This window comes from Lagopus muta, chromosome 12 (assembly GCF_023343835.1).
Source record: "Lagopus muta isolate bLagMut1 chromosome 12, bLagMut1 primary, whole genome shotgun sequence".
In the NCBI taxonomy this organism is placed as follows: domain Eukaryota; kingdom Metazoa; phylum Chordata; class Aves; order Galliformes; family Phasianidae; genus Lagopus; species Lagopus muta.
Genome location: NC_064444.1, coordinates 3,575,494 through 3,598,114, shown reverse-complemented (window position 1 = coordinate 3,598,114; position 22,621 = coordinate 3,575,494). Strand labels below are relative to the sequence as shown.

The 22,621-nt window shown below is 37.2% G+C and overlaps 1 protein-coding gene across 5 annotated transcripts in view; it reads left to right on the top strand.

Annotated features, from left to right (window-relative positions):
* The window catches only part of CDH13 (cadherin 13), a 427,664-nt gene that overhangs the window by 331,617 nt on the left and 73,426 nt on the right, over positions 1 to 22,621 (top strand). For all 5 annotated transcript variants that reach the window (XM_048958117.1, XM_048958119.1, XM_048958120.1 and 2 more), the window contains one exon: positions 14,251 to 14,391. In XM_048958117.1, the coding sequence (XP_048814074.1) occupies positions 14,251 to 14,391 (141 nt within the window). The remainder of the gene's footprint in view (positions 1 to 14,250; positions 14,392 to 22,621) is intronic.

Here is a 22,621-nt window from a genome sequence, read left to right as displayed (position 1 = left end):
CCTCTTTTATACTGTGTATGTTTCAGCGTGGCTCTGCACCATGCTCAACTTCAGGCAAGTGTGAACGAGTTCCTCTAACACTGCTTTCATGGTCTTCATCCTGATGCACTGAGACTGTGCAAACTCAGGACTCAGCTTTTTCTTCAAGAAACATTTTATTTTTCCTCTGTATTTCTCAGTCCCAATAAAGTGTAATACATCTATCCTGGAACACGCTGTAGGTTGGGGCACATTCAGACCTTCCAGACAGTTCTTACGTGGCAAAAATTATTATTAGCCAAGAATAGTGAATTTCATTCAGCATTTTCTCATCAAGCCCAGAGAGCTGCAGACAGTTTCTCTCCCATGGAGAGGGAACCTTTCTTGATTTGATCTCTCATTGTGATCCCCTCCTACAGGAAGCACAGCTGAATGTGCAAGTTTCTCGTTCAGTGCCTTTGAAATATTTTTGAAACCAGGATAGATGCAGAGAAGGCAAAGCTATATAGAGGGAGGATAATGAAAGGTAACTGAATTCTGCATTGATAATCCACTGCTGCCTTTAAATTCTCTGGGAGAAAAATAGAGATATTGACTGTTTTTTCTATTTTACTTTCATCTGAATGCAATCTGCTTTAGTAAGTTAATATGTAACTAATATGAATTTTACTTTAGATTTTCACAAATAGTTCTATTCCTGCTTCAACAGACTGGATCTTACCAGACACTGAACATTTGAAAAGGCAGTCATCCTAGAGTGTTGTCTCCATCTGTTCATTAAGCTAATTATCTCACCACATACCTTCTAGCCTGCTTTCCAGTCAGCTCTGTTTCTTGAGGAGTTAACTCAGCCTTTTTTACCTCTAGAAAATTGTTTAACTCAGTGACCTAGATAGGCTCTTAAGGCAATAGAAAATTAAACACTATCTTGCATTTGTTTCTTATGAATTTGAAAATTCTCTTTTCCTTTTCTTCTTCTCTCAATAAAGTTTATGCAAATAGCATTAAAATTTATAATGAGACTAATATTTGTTAATCTCAGTTCAAATAATGAATTTGTATTAAATCATAGTTTGAAACCCTTCCATTGAGAGAGGTGGGGGGAGAGAGAAATAGGGGGACATTCCTTGTAAGACTTTTATTACTGTTTTACTCTTGTTAAGCTTGAATTGTCATTACAATTATACACTCTATTTTTAGTATTCAATAAAAATTATATTTAAATCCTATTAGATTTACAGTTGCCATGCCAACTTTGAATTTCTTTTTAGAAAAATATTTTGAAGTAATTCCAGGACATAAACCTGATCCCATAACTCTGACTTGTTTGTTGGTTCGAGGAAGAGATTTAATCTTATAAGTTAATTATGTAAGAGTTTCTTAGTTTTGGTGAAAGTTGCAGAGCATTCCAGTCTGACTGTTTCATGTAATCTCTGACCTGCAGAAATGTCAGGAATTAGATCTTGATGTGATTGGCCTCATCAAATCTATCACTGGTTCCAAAAGCTGTTGAAGGACATCCATAAATATGGATTGAGGATTTCATGCATTCCCTTGGTATTCATTCTAGACGCAGAAAATGCTAATCTGGAGAGAACTGAAAAGGTGCCTCAGTCATTTATTTGGCATTATCACAAATCTTTATGAGATGTCTGACAGTAATACGAAATTACATTTATCTACATGTGTCTAAGATGCAGCGTACTGAAAGGCTTTTGACCCAGTTTGTTTCACGCTATTAAAAGCTCTTGCTTTGCTTGAGGGCAAACCTGCTTATCAAAACATTTGGAGTGTGGCCAGAATTCATCTGCACTATAGCTCTGTATTTGTCTTCTACCATATGAGATATGCTAAAATACCCTGCTGGGGAACACAAGGTTGTACGGATCCTTTCAGCAGCCCATGCTACTTGGATCAGGCCTCCAGGCACGTGGAAGTAAGCAGGCACTGCACATGTACCTCTTCAGAGCAAATAAATGGGGATTTGGCAGAGCTGAGATGGCTAAAAGGAACAGGTTAAGAGCTTGCTTGTAGACACATGAAGTGTAACATGCTGCTGGAAGAGTAGCAGACCAGTAATCCTTCACCTTCATAGCAAGTAATAAGGGGAGCAGCACAGGGCTGTGATTTTGAAAACTGTCCCTGTGGCACAGTACTTCCCATCCAAGTATGGCAGTGCTTCTCGTATCCACAGATGCAGTTTAGCAATTTCTAGCCTTGAGGAGTTCTTTTAATGATGGTACACTTGTCTCCTCCCTGTTCTTCAGGGGAGACAAGTATTATTATTTTTTTCTTGCTAGCAGTGCTTCCCATCCCATTCTCTCTCTTGTTGATCATTGCTCTTAGTGTACAAGAGCTGCCTGGAAATGGCAATTCTGGTTTACAAAACCCTTTACAAACTCACTCCATCTTTGTTCCCTGACCTCTGGTTACTTCCATATCCCTCATAACCTACTTCTGATGTTGACCTCTGTCTCTCCGTTCTTGTATTGTAGAAATGGTTCACTTAATTGCTGTTTGCTCTTTCTTGATTTAAAAAACAACAATACAGTGGATTTCTCTTATCCACTCTTATCTTTATTTCTTTCTTAATTCAGCAGTTCTCCTATTTTTAGTTTACACTGCATTTTGGGGACTTCTCATGAAGAAATGTTGAATATGAAGCCAGCCTCCTGATTATTTCTAGCATTGTATAGCACAAATGCAGGATATTTTCATATACTATTTAGTACACCTGCTTTATAATCTTAATTCACTGTAATCTTATAACAAATCCGTACATTTTGCCAAATAACTTTATATGCACTCTAGAAAGTTACAATAAGGCACTGCTAAAAATATTAACTGAATGTCTCATAAAAATAGAGAGCATAAGATTTCTTTGACCTTTGCTTGTGCAATATCCTGACTTAAATGGTCAAATGCGTAACGATTTGGATCACTGAGTGTTTCTACCTGAGAAGACAGTTGTGCAGTTTGCTTCCCATGGGAATATGTCACCTGGACCTGTTGAAACCAAAGGGAACTTTTGCATTAACTTTGCTGATCTCACAGTGAGGATCATGAGAGCCTCCCTAGTCTGCCACATCTTGGACCTCCTGGTAGAATATCTCCTTGAATGGGAAGGCCAGGACCGCAGATCCTTAGGAACATGCCAGTTTTATTGTGATGCTGTGTGGGGCAAAGCAGCAAAATTAGACAAAAATTTACTTGTTGAGAATGCCCTTAGTTCAGGCAAAATAAAAAATAAGTACCGTGGCATTACAGCAAACAAAAATATAATGTATTTCCTGTGCAGAAAAATTTATTACACTGATGCAGTCTTGAGCAAGATTTAAGATTTTGTGCCAGAAAATTACGCTGCTGAGAACATACATAAAGGAACATACAGCTGTTGGAATGTGCAGAAAGGAAGTCAAGTTTATGTCCTATATTATTTCTTATTGTTTGAGCAACGTTTCCTATAGTTTATGTCAAGTGTCTGCTAGGGTTCTGATTAAAATGCCTTTTTGTGAGATTTTCTGCTTAACCACAAAGCTGCACATTTATTCAGTCTTCCAAAATCCTTGAGAAGATAATTCTTCTGCATGCACCATCTTCACACACTTTATTTTCTACTGGTTTTCCCCTGGGTCACCACATTAAATTCATGCCATAAGTAGATTTTTATCATGGTATGCTATGTTAATACAATGTACGAATTAGAAATCCATTATTTCTTTTGCAGTAAATGGGAAAAACTGTTGATTGATTTGCAGAAAGAAGCTGCTTACAGTTCTGGTGCATGGACATAAAAGAGGCACAAACGTTAGCAACTAGAATCATTATTTATCAAAAACCACAGTGCTGCAGTGCAAAATCTGCACAAAGCAGTGGAAGAGTACCAGAGATGTAGTCTGAAAGTGCTAATTACGTAGGAATCTTGGTGTGATTACAAGGAAACAATGTCTGATGGGAGGGACGTGGGGGATGGCTGTTTGGATTTTGTGTGCTCTTGGAAGGTATAAGTAGCGCCATGACAGGTTAACAAAAACAAAACTTACTAATCAAAGCGGAAAGTGTAGAAATTCTAAATAAGAAATGTATTTATTTTTATCAAGAAGCCCGATAAAAAAGATGCTGAGGCCTAAGTAAGAGAAAAATGGAATTGGAGAAATTTTAAATGGAAAATTCTGTTGTTATTCCTTTCATCAGGAAGTAAATCCTCTGGAGGGCTGATTTTTCACCTGATAGTGTGATAAGCCATTTTGCAAAGCAGCAATAGTGTAATTGAAATCTATTTTACACCATTTTCCCTTGGATGATTTAAAATTAGATCCATTTATATTCTGTGGGTATAACCCAATGAGAGTATAAATGCTGTCACTAGAATTGTTTTGTCCATGGGCGAAACTGGTATCATTTACTGATTCATTACACTCTCAACAGGATCTTTTATTTCAAAAGGCACCTGGAATTATTACTGGCAATAATACAGAACACACTAAAGTAAAATAAGATTTGCATAAAAAATTAAAGGGGAAAATGATAATAGTGATTAAAATTAGCATTTGGTGACTATTCTGATTGGAATATTGCATTTAAATGTCATGTAGACATGGAGGGTTTGTTTTTTTTTTTAAACCTCCAACTTAGAATGTACCTATTTAACTAGAATATTATGTTCCTGATAATATGCCTGAAATAATAGGCAGTGCTTCCATTAATATTTAACAATATAAACATCAGGCAAAGGTTGTACAACTGGAATCATAGAATATGCTTTTTGCATTAGAGTAGTAATTTTAGAAATAACCTCTGTCCATCTAGACCTGCTGATGTATGGTTGTCATAGCAAGTCAGTAATTGAGTTTTCTGGGCATTTTGACCACCAGTACAAATCTGCAAAGCAGATTACACAGCAGGAACACAATTTCCATCCTGACCTTTATAGCATTGCTTGCTGTTGTGGAAATTGGAATGTTTATGGAGGGAAATATAGCCTAAGTGTTCCTAATTTGTAAGAATGTGGTTTCTGATGTTAACCCAGTAAGCTTCATTTTGATTCATTTGATAACAGATTATGTAAAGACTTGGCATTAGGGAGGTATCATAAAACTTATTATCTTTTATTACCTAGATGGAGAATATTGGTTTAGATGATTATAAATTGAAACTGAAAGAAAACTGCTGTGCAAAGCTCATCAAGAAAGCTGTTTCCCAGAGATCAGCCACAGACCTTAACATACATTCTAGTTCACATTCTTTTGTATAAATTGAGTTCAGGAAACATGTTAAGCACTTGTAGATCTGTTTGGGGGTAAGGATGAAGCACCTACTTGAAAAACCCTGCAGCAGGTACTGTCGGGTACTTTGTCAGATGGTTCAGATTTGTCTGGTGACTGCCATAACCCAGTTGTGTCACAACCTTCAGAACTTCATGGTATCTATAGGTTCTAGTTACTTCTTCTGTCTCATCGTTTGGCCTCTGGCTTATAAGGTTGCTGTCACTGGCTGGTAAAGGCTAGCAGTCTTGTTTACTGTGGACTGGAAGGTTCTTCCTGCGTTAGCAAACAGAGTAGACCAAAAGAAACAGATCTGTAGAGCAAAACAGTCAATGCTGAGGGACTGAGCTCCATACTGTATGCTGCAGCCTCAAACTCTAGTCTTGTACTCAGAACTGAGTCACATCATGGCTGCAGTGTGTTAGGTGAACCCTAGGGCACTTTGTCTAGTTGGATTTTGGCTGAAAGAAATCTGGATGCCAGATTCCAAGACCTCACCATGGTGCAAATTGTAGTAACTGTAAACTATAGAGTAATTCACCGCAAAAGCTGTTTCCTAATCCTCACAGGCACAACAGCGTACACAAACCCTGCACACACAGCCAGACAGCTTTCCTGGGATTGTTATTGTCAGCTGGGTGCTGTTAAATGGACTTGATTTGCCTGAATTATCCACGTAGGACTTGATGCTTGATGAACAAGTGAAGAAGGGCACTGTGCGGATCTGTGATGTCTTGGAATAGTGAGGTAAATTAACACAAGTGTTGCATTGGCATCCAGGCAGATCTCAGTGGGCTAAACTTTGTTAATCTAATTTCATTTCTGGTGAGATGATAGACTGTTTGATGGTGATGAATCATAAGATAATCAGCATTATGTTTCATTTACTTTCCGGCAGAAATGTGTGCTAATAAGTACAGTTCAGGAGTACAAAGGCATATAGCGTTCAGGACTTGCGGTACGTTATTGGTGGGTTGCTTGGTTCTGAGTTGACTTCGTGAGGGAAGACGTGCTGGGTTCTGGCTGAACTGCTTCAAGTGTTCCCTCTGCCTTATTCAGATACTCTTCTTGACACCTTATGAATATAAAGGTCATACTCAAAGAAAACTCCAGCTTTTTTTCCCTTTTCCTTTGGAGATGCTTTTTATGGGACATACTTCTGTGAAAGGTAGCATTTATCTCCTGGATCTGCTGCGTATTCTCTTCCTAAGCCTGCAGAAAGTACTTCAGGGCTTCTTAAACTTGATTCACATTCAAGGAGGACTAAATTCAAGCACTGATAAGCATGCTTCACAGATCCTTTTGTTTCTTGGCTCAGTGAAGAATTCCTCTGTTTCAGAGCTGCAGGAGCACGATGTGTGTTTATCAACAAGATCAGTGATAACTGACATTGGCCACTGTCCACACGGTTTAGGAAAGCAGTTTGTTTCCAGGGAACAGAGAGGAGTGCTGACCAGCCATATGTCATTGCTGTTCATGAAATATTTCTGTCATGAATTGGTTTACCCTCCATGGGTTAAATGCTTAGAACTTCATTAGTTCCTAGTCTGTTTTGCACGAACACAATCACAGGCACTCTGTTGCTTTTCACTGATAACAAGATTTCCCAAATTCTAACGCAATTATACTTGCAACAGGGAAGAAGATATTACCTTCATCACCGTGCTTGGAGGAATTGAGAGATGTTGCTGGTTTATTTCATTTAAAATGTATGTTTTGGGAGCCCCTATGCTCTTGATGCCATGGTGATCTGAAGGCAGACTCTTGCATTCAAAACAATAGAGAACTAAGTACAAATCTGTGGCAACCTACCAGTGTTACCATAAATGCAGCACCTTATATTGTGGCACGAAAGCATGTGTGCATGGTTGTTCGTGAACAATAGCTTAAACTTGTGGGCAGCCAATGCAAAAGTCAGTGGAGCTGGGCTGATTCATATAACAGGTTGAGGGCCTTGTCAGGGTTAACAATTTGAGGATTGGTCATGATTTTTCCTCTTAAAGTTACAGCAGAATGTTTTAAATAGTCTATGTGTACTGACCTTTATCGTGTGACCTCTGCACCCTTCATATGCATTAGGGAATCCTCCTAGCAGAGGTATTTTTAATATAGAAATCTCTGAAAAGCTGTCTGTACTGATAACCATGGTGGGTTACCGTGTTGAAGAAACTGACCTCTTCATTTATGCTTTGGATTTAAATAGACTCATTTCTACCTATGGCAAGGACTTAGAATGATTGAATAATTTGCAACTAATAATTTATTAGAACAACTTTGCCCTTCTTTCTCTTCACAAATTGTCTGCAAACAGATTGTACATCTCTAATATGTTAATGGATTAAAATTATTTGAACTTTTTTATTTTAGCAAATATCTTTTAGTCTGCAGATTATTTGAATTGCAAATTGTGACTGTTAAAATGAAATATATAACACTGGAAATAGAGCTGGTTGGGTATTATGGGAGAACAATTTTTATAGGAATATGCTGATCTGTCAAAATTGAGCACGTTACTGAAACACAACTGTTTGGAGGGGGGAGAGAAAAAATCCATTTTGTTGAAAGCAATATATGTAATTACAAAGGGAGTTGTTGTTTTGAGTGCTCCTGAAAGCCAGCTTGAGGTTTAGTTCTTCAGCATTTGGGACAACTAGGTTAAAGTCCTTGTTTGTACAGGAGAACGGGGTCTTACCTTCCTTCCCTCATCTGCTGGGGTCTTTAAATGCAAGCATTTTATTCTCTGGCCTTGGATCTAGGAAGCCATCTCTATCACACACTTGGAAACAATTTCTTTTTTAACAACAACTACTGAAGGAGAGAATTTAGTCTTCCTTTTTCTTCAAGATATACCTATGAACTCTCTCTCCTATGGGCAGTAAACAGATATTGATTTTCTTCGTAACATGAGTACCTTATTACAATGATTAAACTGTGGAACTTCCTTTTTGATACAAAAAAAAATTTCAAATTGGTGAGCTGAAGAGGATTTGCATTACAAACTTCATTTTTTTTATTCATCAAGCTGTAATTCACGTTCTAAATGCAAAGTCTCAGACTATGCTGTGCTTTTTACACAGTAGCAATTGGCATTTAATATAAAAGCTAATATTATAATTATAAAAGCATTACATCTGTTAGAGCTGTTAATAGTCACATTATTCCATTTTTTTAATTCTACATTTGTCAAAATCCTGGAATAATGTTAGATTGAATGTTGATATTGTTACTTAACAAGGAGATTGATTATGTCTTAATAGGATGTATTCAGTGCACACTACATGCAATTATCATCTTAAATGAACACAAGCATTTATTTAGCATGAACTTAAATTATTTAAATTCACAGCATTTTTCTTTCTGGCTATATTATAAAGGCATTAGTGAAAACTAAGATACGGTAGCACACTGCTAATATGCTAATATGCCTGAGTATGTTGTTTGTAAACATAATTACAGTAGAAGTGTTGTGGTATTGTTGCATTGCTATAGAAAATATCAATAGCCACAAAACAGTACAGAACTCTCATTGGCAACAGGTATTAAGAATATTAAGATAACCTGAAAATACATTTGAAGCCCTTATGAGTGTCTTGAACATTCTGTATCATGTTTGTTTCCCAGGTTTTGATTTTAGCAACAGGGTACTTGATGTGAATTTGGGAATTCTTTTCCAATTCTCTTTTTAGGAGAGGCACTGCAATGACGAATGGAGGCTTAGGTGTTTTGACCATGTGTGCCCTTTTCTGAGCATGCATGAAGCTAAAGGCACTATATGAGGGACACCCAGGGAGAAGGAAACACTGAAGAGACATTTCCTGGAGTCCAGTTGTTTCCTGAGCTTTGTGTCCATCTGCAGTTTATAATAGGTGTTAAGGTGATGCAGGGATTCATTCACAACCTGAAATATTTTCCTGGATCTTAAAATTCGCTAGAAGAAAAACTGCAAAGTATACTGAGTTTGGTGGCAGGCTGATGGTATAAAGAAATACAAAAGGGAAAAATGACATTTTTTGCTGAGATGATTCTTTTTCAACTACTGTATATACAGTTTAAATATGAGTAGAAAAACCAATGTTGTGAATATCTACAGGAAAATAGGTTGAGTGACTGTTGAAACCTCTTTGAATTACAGATACAGAAACAAAAGACCAGTGTAGCCTAAAATTCTGAACCCAGTCCATCTTCATGACATAGAAGATTAAGCCTTGATCCACATTCTTCTTAGGTTCAGCTTCACAAATAGATTTCCAAATGTGCGGTACTGTGTCCTTCCAGAAAATACATTATCTCCTGAAAATAGGTAGTTGTATTGGAAAAGCAGAAAGTATTATTTTAGTAAATACGATGCCCAATGCATGCTGTCCTTGGAAGTACTCTAACAGGGACCAGGCTTTCCGTTTTCAGGCAGAAAGAAGTGTCTTTCATACACATGTAATCCATGTGCCGATTTCATAGATTAGTTTTAGTCATAAGTAGTCCAAAGGCAAAAAGAGGTCTTTGTTAGAATAGTTTTTCTGTGCTCTTCATTCTCATGAAACTATTATCTACTCCACTTTTCTTGATATTCAAATAAAATATCTGACCAAAACTTTTGAATTCAGAAGTTAAGAATTTAATTCTATGTTAAGCATCTAAATAAGCACCTCGATTTTTCCTTCTGATTTCATAACCCCAATGAAGTTGATGCAAAGTTGCAATTGTTTTAATTCATTGACAAGTGTTTCTGTTTTACTTAGGAGCCTAAATTCAAATAGGTAAGATTGATGTATCTGTTTTTGATGGTGTAGGCAAACAACATTTTCTCTGATTCCTCCCACACCTACACAAAAAGGTTACCGTGGCCGTTGAATTCAGATAAACAAATTATGCACTTCATGGATGTGTTCCCTTATGAAAGTACCAGAGCTTGATTTCTGCTTCTCACTTGGGTGCTACACTTTGTGATCTTTATCAGCTCATTAAGATGTTAAACAAAACTTAATTGTGCTCCACAACACCTGCAGTAGGGAGTATTATGTTCCTGAGGTCATCAGCGAAGACAAATACAGAAATTACTTATCTCTCTGGACTCTTGCAGTGATGCTCAAAAAAGTTGATACTTCATTTGAATATTGAAAGACAGGCGAAAAGAAGCCAGGCCTCAGTGAAGACATCCACTTCCTCACCTGTAGAAGCCTTTCTTGGTTGTCTTTGCCCCTCTTTCCAAGCTACAGAGAGTGACTTTGCTGTTCTAGCAGTACCAGGGCTCTGGGAGTCCACATACAAAACTGGAAATTCAGGATTTGTACATGTTTGAAAACACTTGTGGTCCTGAACTTTTCTTTAATCATGCATTACAGTTCCAGTTGTTCCAGTTACGTTTTGAGTCCTACTATTCTGAGAAAGCTTTCAATTCCCGCTGAATTTAAATAGCAGATGAATACTTTACAGCCTGCAAGTGATAGCACATACCAAGATTTGGACTGTTACTTCTGGTGATGTGAAGCACTACCAGTAGCTTGCATTTCTTAAGTCACTAATAGTTTTCCTACTGTATCTGTAGGAAACGCACATTAAAAGCTTAAAATTGACAGAAAACTGTTGTTAACTGGATCCATTCTACGCTTTCTACAAGTCATCATCTGGTTTATTCTAACGGCCTATACATACTGAAATGTTTATTTTCTACTGTTGCGATCAGATCCTGCTGACTTTGTCAGGAATCAGAAGATAAAATGCCAGAAAGGCCCTTCATCATGTTACTTACCAGGGCTGAACCAGAGATGTTGAAGTGGCAGGGAGTGAGACGTGATAGAAGCGTTAGCACTGGCGATGTTGGCAGTGGGTGGGCCTTTGAAGAAGAGTTCTCCTGACAAGGCTCACCTCCTTGGCAATCCAAACAATTTGCCAGTGTCACCCCTGCCGTGGCTAAATGACTTCAGTGAAAATTTATGGGGATAGGAATGCGTCCCCTGCTGTAATTACACAAACTCTGTCAACAGCGCAACCCTCCACAAAGTCACAGCTATAAATAATACGCCACAGAAACAGCAACTCAATGTTCATTTATTAAAATCATCCATTTATCTGTTTTAAACTGTAGATCCGCTTCCTTGAGAGTTGTTGCATATTTATGTCACTAATGCCAAGGTATCCAAGTGAACTGTTGGTTTTTTTTGTTTTGTTCTGTTTTGTTTTTTTCCTCAGAAGTGCATTTTAAGGACCAGGTCACTGCTTTGAGGAACAGAAGACCAGGGTCTGGTGGCAGGAGATGTTCTGGTGGGATAGTCTGAGTGACTGGATACTCCTCAAATAGTGCTGGGTGCTGCACTGGTCCCTAGACTCACAGTGCAGCAGGGATCAAGGAGGGAAGGAATGATGATGAGGAAGCAAATGGGGGCTGCTGTTCTCTCACTCCCCTCCCTCCAAGCTGTCATTCCTCACAGGATTGACCGTAGGGGAATATCACACTGAGGTGGAAGACCTGAGCCTTGTCAGTGGGCAGTGGCCTGGTCAGCTCGTGCTGGACACAGAGCCCTCAGATCCCTGCTGCCATCCCCTCAGGATCCACCACTCCATTACATAAATCCAAATAGATGCTGGGGACTGAGCTGAAGTAACTGAGCTGGAATGTGAAAAATGCTTAAAATCCTCTACTGCAATCTCCTCATGTAAAGAGAGCATCTGATGGGAACAAGACTCCTGGGTTTGGATGTGTTGGGAGTTGCTTTCCCTAATAAAGCAAATATTTGGTGACAGAACTAGATGTAGAAAGTGCTGCATAGCAGGAAAAGTGTGTAGTATTCATAATGATATGTGATACTACTCAAAATTCAGTGTTTTCCACATTCCACTGCACGCTTAAGCATTGGACTCCTGTCACAGAAATTTCTGCTGCAATAGACACGATTTCTACCATAAATAGGCTTGCTTTCAACAGAAAATGGGACAGTTCTCAAAGAAAAAAAGGCCAATTTATGAGAAAAAGAGGGCTTCTTTTGAACAAGGACGTTTATAAACATGGAATGATAAATGGCTTTGCAAATTTTCCATACTATAATAATAACTTCCTAATGAAAATAATGAAAAAGTTACATTTAGAGAAGGGGAGAGAAGTTTCATACAGTTTTTAATACATTGAAAACATTTTTAGAAAAGAAACATATGAAAACTGTAAATCTCGTTCCGCTTTATAACCTGAATTTATGTTGGAGACATCACTAATATTTCTTCATGTATATTTATACTATGGTATAAATCAAGATCTTGTTCTGAGTTTGCCTTCTGTGATGAATTTCAAGAAATAATGTAAGACTTAAGGAAATACTTTTCTTAGGATTCTCAAAGTGAGAGTGACAACTGATTAGTAGTCTGTATGTTTTTAGGACTTCTGGTTTGACTCATTGATTTTACATGCAAATATATTGCTTCATGACAGGTTTGATGTGCAATTGATTGGGTTGCTTTTATCTTGGCCTAAAATGCTTCAGGAATTGGAGCCTCCTTTTTCATGCATGCTCCTAGAGGGGTGTTGTGTGTACCCAGGAGAACACGCAGCATACTATTTAGTGAATGCTTTTGAATCCATTAGCTGTAAAGCAGACCACGTGGCCTAGGAAGTTGCTTCAGTAAGCTAGGGATGAAAATTGAGCCTGTTTTAAACTGTAGATGGTGAGATGTTCTCTGCTACTGGATAAGCCCTGTTCCAGCCTCTTTGGTTCTGCTTCATCAGGCAGCGTGTGGATGGCAGAGATCAGCGTTGCTATATGGGATTTCACATGAATTTCCTCCCTGCATGTTAATTCTCTGGAGTAGTGTTCCCTGAAGGACATGGGATGAGTGATGTCAAAGATGTGCAGCCTTGGTTCTTGCATGCACAGATGGCTGATAGAGCTGCTCTGAGGATAAAAAAGCACTTGAGTGAACCACCCTTGCTGGTGCTGTTATGTGGTTTTTCTCCTGAGTTCCAGACTTGTTTTTCAGAAAGTTTTAAAAATCCACTACACACGATATTCTAACATACAGCTTCAAAGGTTGTTGCAGCACCTTTCCATCTGTGTTCTCCATCAGTTATATAGCACATACGGTGTTTAGGCAGGTAGTTCCATGTGAGGCAGCCATACAAATGGGGAAAATAATTGTTTTAATTAGGTGCCCAGTCTCGTCTCCACTGAAATCTATATCAAAACTCTGTGTTTCATGGGAGAAGATTCTGATGTTGGTAGTAAGTTTTGATGGGATGTATTAATATTCAGCCATCCAAACAGATGTACTTAATGTCTGATGTGAGAGAAGTGAATTACAAATGCTTTGACATTCCCACTCCAGAGCTTTGGCTGCAATTTCTTGTTTTTCCCCAAGTCATGGCAGTTTTTCAGAGTAGGTAAAATAAAGATGGCTTTTCCTGTAGACCTGTGTTGTTAGTGCTGTCTTTTTCTACTAGAGGTAAACAGTCAGGTAAGTAACCATGGCATACAAATTGGATACACAGATATAAACCACATTACTTCGTATAATATCGAATAGTTGTTGCCTGTTTTAGAAACTACTTTCTTGTTTTTTGCTTTTTTTTTTTTTTTTACCATGAAGCAAACTTAGATCACCATTTTAAATGCTAATATTCAGAGTGAATTAGATTTAATAAAATAAAATGAATGTGTATGTAGATTATGGCATTAGTATTTAATTATGTACCCATCATAACACTGATGAGACAAGCTCCTAAATACCAGTGCATTGAAATGAAAGCTTTCTCTCAAAGAGCAATTATATTTTAATTTCTTCTCTCTTTTCTAACCTTCTTAAATAAAAGGTTATATACTGTTTACCAGTATTCACCTGTATTCCTTCATACTGTATTCCACACAAAGATTCCATTGTCATGGCTGAAGCTCAGAGAAAGATTTGTTTATGTTTTTGTAAAGCGTTAACCAGATCCATTTCTATACCATGCTTTGACAGATCAAATTAAAATCTTCACATGAAATAAAAGTAATGTTTTTTACATTTTTTTCTGTAATCTTTCCAGACAATGGAAACACCGAAGTACGAGCTGGTTATTGAAGCCAAAGATATGGGTGGCCATGATGTGGGACTTACTGGAACTGCAACTGCTACTATTCTTATTGATGACAAAAATGACCACCCGCCAGAATTTACCAAGAAGGAGGTAAGAACTGGCCATTTGTGTTCCACGAAATGTTGCATGTAATTCTAATTTAGCTTGCTTTTGAATAGAAAGAAGTTCCTTATTGGAAGAGGAAAGTACTTAGACATCTTTTTATCTCAACATGATAGACTTTCCCAGGGCTATTCATTTATCTTATGTGAATATTCATCATTTCCAAAACACAGTGTAACCACAAGGTAAAAAAATTACATCAAGGTTTATCATTCTGAGCTTGGCTAGTGCGGTGAAAACTTGTAAAGTAAGTTCACTAATGGCAACCTTCTCCTTTTGTTCTTATGGGCGGAAAGCAGAGAATCCTGTCTACTTCTAGCTTAGGTCTTTTGCCAGTAGGGAGTGTGGATGAGAACAATATGTTTCGTCCTGGCTTCTGTACTTCAGCTGGAAAAAAAGCTAGTGTTGTCACTTCTGTATTGAAAACTATGGTCGTAAAAGCTTTAAATTCAACTTACAGATGAAATTTTTCAATGAAAGTCTTTTTCCTTGCAAGTTGAATCCCATTGAACAGCACTGAAAATCTTGGGGGGAAAAATTTCTTGTTTCAGGCAAAGCATGCACCTAGTTTCCTGCCCTTCCTAAAATACTCCTTTCTCTCACCTACCTTATTTGCCTTCTTGCACCTTATTAGTGTGTCGTTCTTACATCTGGCATCTGGAGAAAATTAAAGACCGTAAGTTCTACCTAAAATCCAAACTAGCTGTTATTATTATAAATGTTTCCTGAAGCTCTGCAGTTTTTAAGGAATATTCCCACAAGCTGAGAAGTAAGCCCTAGGAATGCTGATTTCCAGGTAATTTGAGAAGAAAAGGGAACTCTATTGTTGTAAAGGCATTCTTTTTCTTCAAATGTTTTTTTTTTCCTTTGCATGTATTTTTTATATATTCCTTGCCTAATTTTAGCAGTTTGACAACAGATTATTTTGAAATAAATTACTGCAATTTTACTTGATTAATTACTTCTTTCATAAATGCATATTGAATAACATTAAAAAAGAAAGGAGGAAGATTACAAAAGCAAGGGAAAAGGAATAAATAAGAAACAATGACAATTTATCCAATAGGAATATTAATTTTCACTAATCAATTGCAATAGCCATAATTGCTCACTTTAGCAGTATCATTACACTCTCCTGAAAAGTACAGTGAAGAGCCTGATCCAAACCTTTTAAAGATGTACATGGTAACTAACCTTAGAACTGCCCTTTAGATCAGCCTTTCAGTTCTGTGAAAAGTGTTTCCTGTCAACTTGCAGTTGAAATATATTTAAAATATTGCATTATTTTAACCTTCTTGAAAATAATTAACAAATGTGTTAGGGCAATACAGTGTATTTACAGCTAGGAACTACTTGAGCTCATCAGTAGTGAAAACAATTTGTGCCTTCAGAGTACTACTTACTTGAATTTCCAAACTTTCCTGTTAAAAGAAGAAATGTGTATTGATTATATCCTTTTTGCCCAAAGAGTTTCCTCTGGCTACTGTGTAAAAAACTTGGGTGCCTACTTAGCCCCTAAATCTATCGTTAGACAATGTCTGCTTCTACGTAAATTTGGAAATGTTTATAAATTCATTTCAGGTAATGATAGTACAAGACATTTTTACTCTTAGAAATCTGTCTGTGTCAGTATAGAAATGAAGAAGTTGTGGAGAGACAGCATTGTCGCATGATGTGACACACCAATTTTCCTATAGATATATCTTTTTATATATACCTATACATTGAGACATGGGTTTGAATGTGTAACTACTGTTGATGTCAGTGACCTCAGAAATCTTCCTTCTGCGCTGCTAAGTTGTATTCTTATCCCATGTATAAAGTAGAAAAGATCAGTCTTTAGATGTATGGTATCAGGTCCCTTTACAAACACATCCACTAATTATGTAGTATGAGGGAAGGGAGAGAGTCATCTTTGGCTTACTGATTTAAACACTTAGCTCTTGATGTAAATACAAGATGCATCCTACAGTACTGTTGATTTGAAGAAGACTTGAAAGAAAAAGGCACATTCTACATGACAACTTTAGAAAGCATAAATATAGTAAATGTATAGGTTTGATTTTTGTATGGTTAGAGACGGCTGCTTTAGTACTAGGCATGTATAGTATTGCTGTATGTTCACAGCTGTCTTCCTTCTCTTTGAAGATATTTTCTCTCACTGTCTTTTTCCACGTTAAAAACAAAGGAATATTTACTGGCCTGTATTTTCTCCTGGCAGTATAATTTCTGCCCAAAATATCTATGGCTTTTGTTTGCCTTATGCTGTTGATAGCTCAGTTAAGCCATATTTTCAATGCATTCTCTACATCTGTAACCACAAGGGCCAAATTACTTCCTGATATGACAAAGTGAAAGGGAATACATTTGTAAGATCTGGATTTCATATTAAATATTTTTTCACCATTGTTTAAACAGAAGTCTGGATATTGTGTTAGTCCAATACCAGGCACTTAGGCTGTGGACAAAATGACATTTTATGGAATGCGTTGTTATATATATCTTTAAAAAGATATCTATGATTTCAATAACATTGATGCCAAGAAAAAGTTAATAATTTTTCAAACTTCCCTTAGAATTGAAAAGTTCTCTATATATTTCTATTCCCAAGAAGCCTTACGTGCGTTAGAAGATGTTTCTTTGAGTCTTCATTTCAAAGCAGTCTCAGCCATGCTTGAACAAGTCTCTCTCCATTGGAGATGAATTTTATCTTTTGACGCTTGACTGATCTTCGTCTGCTTTTCTCCAGAACTTTTGACTATACCGAAACTCTTGTGAACCAAGTCTATGGATCTAAACCTAAGCAATACTTTTCTGTGTATTAATACTTACGGTATTTATTCCTTGGAAGCCAGTTCCTTATACACCTATTCAAAATACACTTTAATAGGTTTATTTGATGTTTTCAGAAAGATCTAAATGTTCTTTTGCTGCTGTATGCAGCTTCTTAGTAACTTCTGTAATGTTTACTCAGGTATTGATGGATAAGAATGTCTTCATCTAGGGGATGTGTTTCTCCATCTGCTATTATTTTTCATGAGCATACCACAGCCATGCCAATCCAATGCAATTATGGCCCTTGTTCTTTCATTGGCGGTACATCAAGGTAAAACCACAGAACTTGAGCAACTTGGCTGTGATCCAGCAAAGCACTTCCATTAACTTCAGAAGAGTTGTGTAAGCCGGTTGTGTGTCAGGTACTTCGACAGGTTAATATATTGAATATTGCTTTGTAAGATTAAGCCCAGTTAATTGTTTTGTTACTACCCCACTTCTCTATACGTCTCAAAAAAATACCTGCTTTGTTCTATTTCATGTATGTGCTTACTTGTCTTACCTTACCCACTGCTTTCAGACACTAGGGAGAAGAATGCAATGATGTGGGTTAATAGGATGATGATTCTTTAGTCCACCTAGTTCTCCTTCACCACAGATCTGGGACAGCCACACATCCATAGTCATACACTGAGAATTAGTCAGATGTATCAGAGAGTTCTCACTTGTTAATTAGAAATTGAGACTTAATTTTGGCCAGGAGACAGTCTTGCTCTTGAGACAATTTCTTTTTTCTGCTACTTCCATCCTCACCATCACCCTTTTCTAGGAGAAAGCACTGTAAAATAGAAAGAGTTCTTTAATATCAGGAGAATAAGGTTTGGGGAAATATTTTTCCTATTTTAGGGATAGCTGATTCTCTTCTAACATCGTGTGAAATGATCTTTCCACCTAGATGAATTTTCCAGTTAAATAAAGAAGTTGCCTCCTGTGAACAAGATAAAATTTTGTCTGATTTGACAAAACATTACCTCAGTGAAATTTGAGATATACACTGGTGCTGTGAGTCTTAAGTGAAAAATAAGATCATTTTGAATACCTACTGACACATGGTTTATAAAAGAGTAATGCATGATTAATATGTGCTTTAATAAATGATTAATCAGTTCCTATAGAGACCTGAACGTGAATAGGTTGCTTGTCACCATGATTTATGATGACTTCCAGCTCTGTCTTCTGATTCAGTTGTGCTACCCACTGGGGTAAAACAGCCCTTAGAGTACAATATGCATCTCCGTCTGCTCGTGGTTCAAAGAGGATATGAGACTTTCAGAGCACCATCTGGAGAGATTTATTTTTCAATTCAGGCTGTTGAGAAACACACTTGTAGCTTGGAGAGTCGCTGTCTTATTCTTGATACTGGCTAGATCGTGTTGAAGACCAGTTACTGACTTAAAAGCACTTCTAAGGTCCCTCCTGGCTTTCTTCTCCATATTTCTTTTACAAAAATTACTTGGACATAATATTATTTTCCATTCTAGACATTCCTTCCCAGCACAAACTAGATCTGTCCATTCAGATTGCAAATTAAAAAGTACAACAAATCTCACTTTCTCTCTTCAGTGATCTGAAAGTCAACACTGATCCTACCTTGCCTTTCAGGCAAAATGTTGCCCTTTGAGACTCCCAACTAATCTCATTCCTTTATCTATGTGTCCTTTATCTGTGTGTCTTGGAGATAAGCAGGACCCTACATTTGGACCTGTTAATGGCAAGCCTACTGAAGCGTATCTTCCCTTTCAGAACCACCCCTACACTAAGCAGATGCTTGCTCTGACCTTTTTGCTCAGCTTTACCTCCCCATACTCTTCTTCCTATGCAGATCTTAGCACTGAAGTAAACCTTTGTAGTCTGATGTTATTTTTTCCTTTTCCTAGAACTTGAGGTAAGTTACATCTTCTGTTGTCATCATTGACGTGGAGGACAAAGTATGACCATACCTTTTTCTTGTTCTTGTGTAATCAGGATATGCATGGTGAAGACTCACAGTTCAAGTTATATTCTCCATTTCTTAAAGAAATAACCCTTGTGTTAATTCTGTGACATTTATTTGTTTTTTCCCAGAAATATTAATATAGGATATTTGGTGAAAACAAAAGTGATGTAGTCTCATAACTGACTTGCATTCTGTCATGTCTGAAGCAAAGCAAAGATCTAGGTGTGAATGTGTTTATACTGGAGTTCATTTGCAAAGAATATACTAGTTTAGAAAGTATCAGTCAAATGGAAAGCTATTTATCAAATCCATATGAAAGGAAACAAGCATTTGATTGGTGATAAACATATATTTGTAACTGAAGACTGTGAGTATTCTGTTCTCACTGCTAAAATAGCACAGCATTTGAAATTTACATTAAATTTCTATAAATTGCATCGCTTCCACATGGTTAATAATTGGTCATTACTCTCATTCAAGTGGTAACACCCATGGCATTCGCAGTTTTCTCAATTGTTCTGAGCAGCACAACTCATTGCAAAATCATATAAACAGTTTAGGAATCTCAGTTTATAAGTATCATAGGCATTTAGATTTCATTTTTAGAATAGTTTTAGATGCCAAAAATAAATGAGAAGAGCTCACTAGATTTAAAAAAATAAAAAATAATAATAATAAAAATAATTTAAAAAAAAGGATGTAAAGGCACCTCACTCCTACTAGAATTCTGAAAGCTGATGTTTGGAGCAGAGCTTGCTTTGATCAAGAGAAATGTTAATATTTCCAAGTTGTGTTATGCTGATAGCAATTTAAGGGCATGTTGAAGACTTATGTAAGCATTCTGGCTATCTGAGTAATTAAATTACCTTTTTGTTATTTTTCTTCTTCTTCCTCAATAGTGTGTATTGCTCCTTGTCAAAATTAGCTGGCTGGAGGTTTCTCGTGTGACGAGAAATGCTCAGCATCTGAGGATCAAATTACCAACAACCTTAGAAACAAACAAAGAAGCTGCTGCAGTGTTGTAAGAGTGAAATTATTTTAGAGAACAAATGCTCTGTGCATTGACAGGAGTAGAGGACTGTTGAGCAAAGCAAACATAAAACCCCCACAACTACTTAGGAGACCAGTATTTCCTCTACTCATCGAGATTCATACTGTGTGCATAACAATTGGTATTCATGTGGCTTTCAGTGAGCTATCTGCATAACCAGCGTAAGCACTTTGTTCAAGAACTTCTGCAAAATATGTTTAACACTGGGTCCACTTATCACATAATTAGAGCTGGATGCACTGCATAGTGGTAGCTTGCAGACTTCTGCGATTTATCTTTGCTTGTGAGGGGTGAGTTCATTGCTTTGTTTCTCTCCACCAAGGTCATGAAATACATGAAGTTGTCTATTTAAACTCCAGATAAACACATTTCAGTGGTACATAAAACAACAGAGTGCCTGCTTTATAACCTGAAAGCAACTGAGAAACACTTGTATAAGTACAGGAAAGGTTCTATGAATAGAAATGATCATTCAAACAGTATGAAATTAGGGAGGAATGGAAAGCCTCTTCGTTGCTTCTCCAGATCTGACTTTTTCCCAGCGTTGTTGATCTCCATTGAGCTCACAAGTAAGCTTGTGTTTTTGCCAGTCCTTTTTTTTTTTTTTTCCTTTCCTGCCCTTTACTTAGTTTCTTTGATTTGTTATGATCAGCTGATCTGAGCATGCTTGATGTGAACCACTGTGTGAGTCCTCAACTTTCGTAACCCTTTGGTTATTCTCAGAAGGTCAGCAGCAGCTGAGTGGTAATAACAGCAGTTCTCACTACAGCTGGTAAATCCTCACTGCAAAACCATTCCAGGGCTGACTATCCTCTGCAGACCTCCTCCATCTGCTTCTGCTAACAGCAAATATCCAAACACTGTGAGCAACAAAAAAAGCCATAAAAACACAATTTATTGCATTTCTAGAAGAAGCCAAGGTTAATATGCTTTCTCAGTATGGTCCACAAAGTGAGAACTTTACCGTAGATATTAAGTTCTGAATTACAAAGCAAACAATAGCTGTAAGGGTTTTGACTACATATAGCACCAGTACATTTGGGTATGTAACTGGGGAGTAGAAATTAAAGATGAAGGAAGCTTCTGACAGAGGCTCTTGAAAGGCATACATACTAAACAAAGATAATGTATTGTTTCCAGGCCTGGGCTTGGACCACTTATTCAAGAAAGCTGAATAAACGTAATTATTAGCAGTCATTGCTAGGAAGTCCTATGTGATTTTCCAATTAAACATTTTCTGTCCAGCTGGAATTTTGCAGTTGCCTTCAAATCAAATTAGGATTGCTTTCTGGAGATTTCAGTTTAAACATAAATTTTAAAATTGGAGTATTTAGCCTGAGAAAGCATACACAATGTTTTTGGTGCGGGTATGTTTGTTTTATAATGTGCTGCTGGAACATTCTATGGAGATTTAAATTCATTTTTCTTCAAGGGTGTCCTACAGTATATTTTTTCTCCATCACCTCTCCAGGGAGTTCCACCTTCAGCTCTGAATGCAGGCAGGTGATGTACAGAGTTCAAAGCAACTTCACACAGTTTTCTTTCAGATTAGGATATGAAAAGGTTTATCAATGAAATCTTTCTCAAAATAACTTTTGATTTCTCTGTGGGGAGACCTCACTTGCCTGTGCAACGTCCAGTGTACTGAAATGCTAAATTGTGTAGACAAGCTGTGGTTTTCATATATGGTAATCATTGCAGGGTGACTCCTAACTCAACATCACCTCGTTATTATTTAGCATATAGAGTATGTACATCGGTGGGTAGCTAGTGGGGAACAGATGACCTGGTGTTATCTGTGCTGTATAGCCAGCAAAAATGTTCTAGGACTTGAAGGGACTTTTCTTTTACATATGTAAAGAGTTGCAGTTCCTCACATGCAAAATGTGAAATGAGAAGTCTACATTTCCTTTACCTGACACAGAACAGCTGATGTGAGGAGCAGTCCAAAGAGGGGTTGTTAGATGTGTGGCAAAATATTGCTCTAATCCCATGAGTTAAGGAACCCACACTGTTAATATGCCTCTAGCATCTGTAGGAGTTCTATTTTAAAAGTAGGATTAAACAAGATAACACACTATAGATCTAAACATAATCAATTTACACCAGACAAAACCCTGTTTAATAGCAATTACACGATATGTGTGAGCTGCTATCATAGTTGTAGCTTACATGAACAGAAGGGATTTATAAAACTGAATTAATTCAAAAATAACAGTGATGTGCCTGCGTAGGTCATTCCACTAGAGAGAATTTTGTGATCGGTTTATCAATTTCTTCACTGACAAGTGAGATTTTAAGATTTTTTTTTGTCAGCGGCACTAAAACTGATTCGGCTACTACAAATTTTGCTAACCATCTGTGCATACGAATCAAAATGTCAGCATTATTTAGAC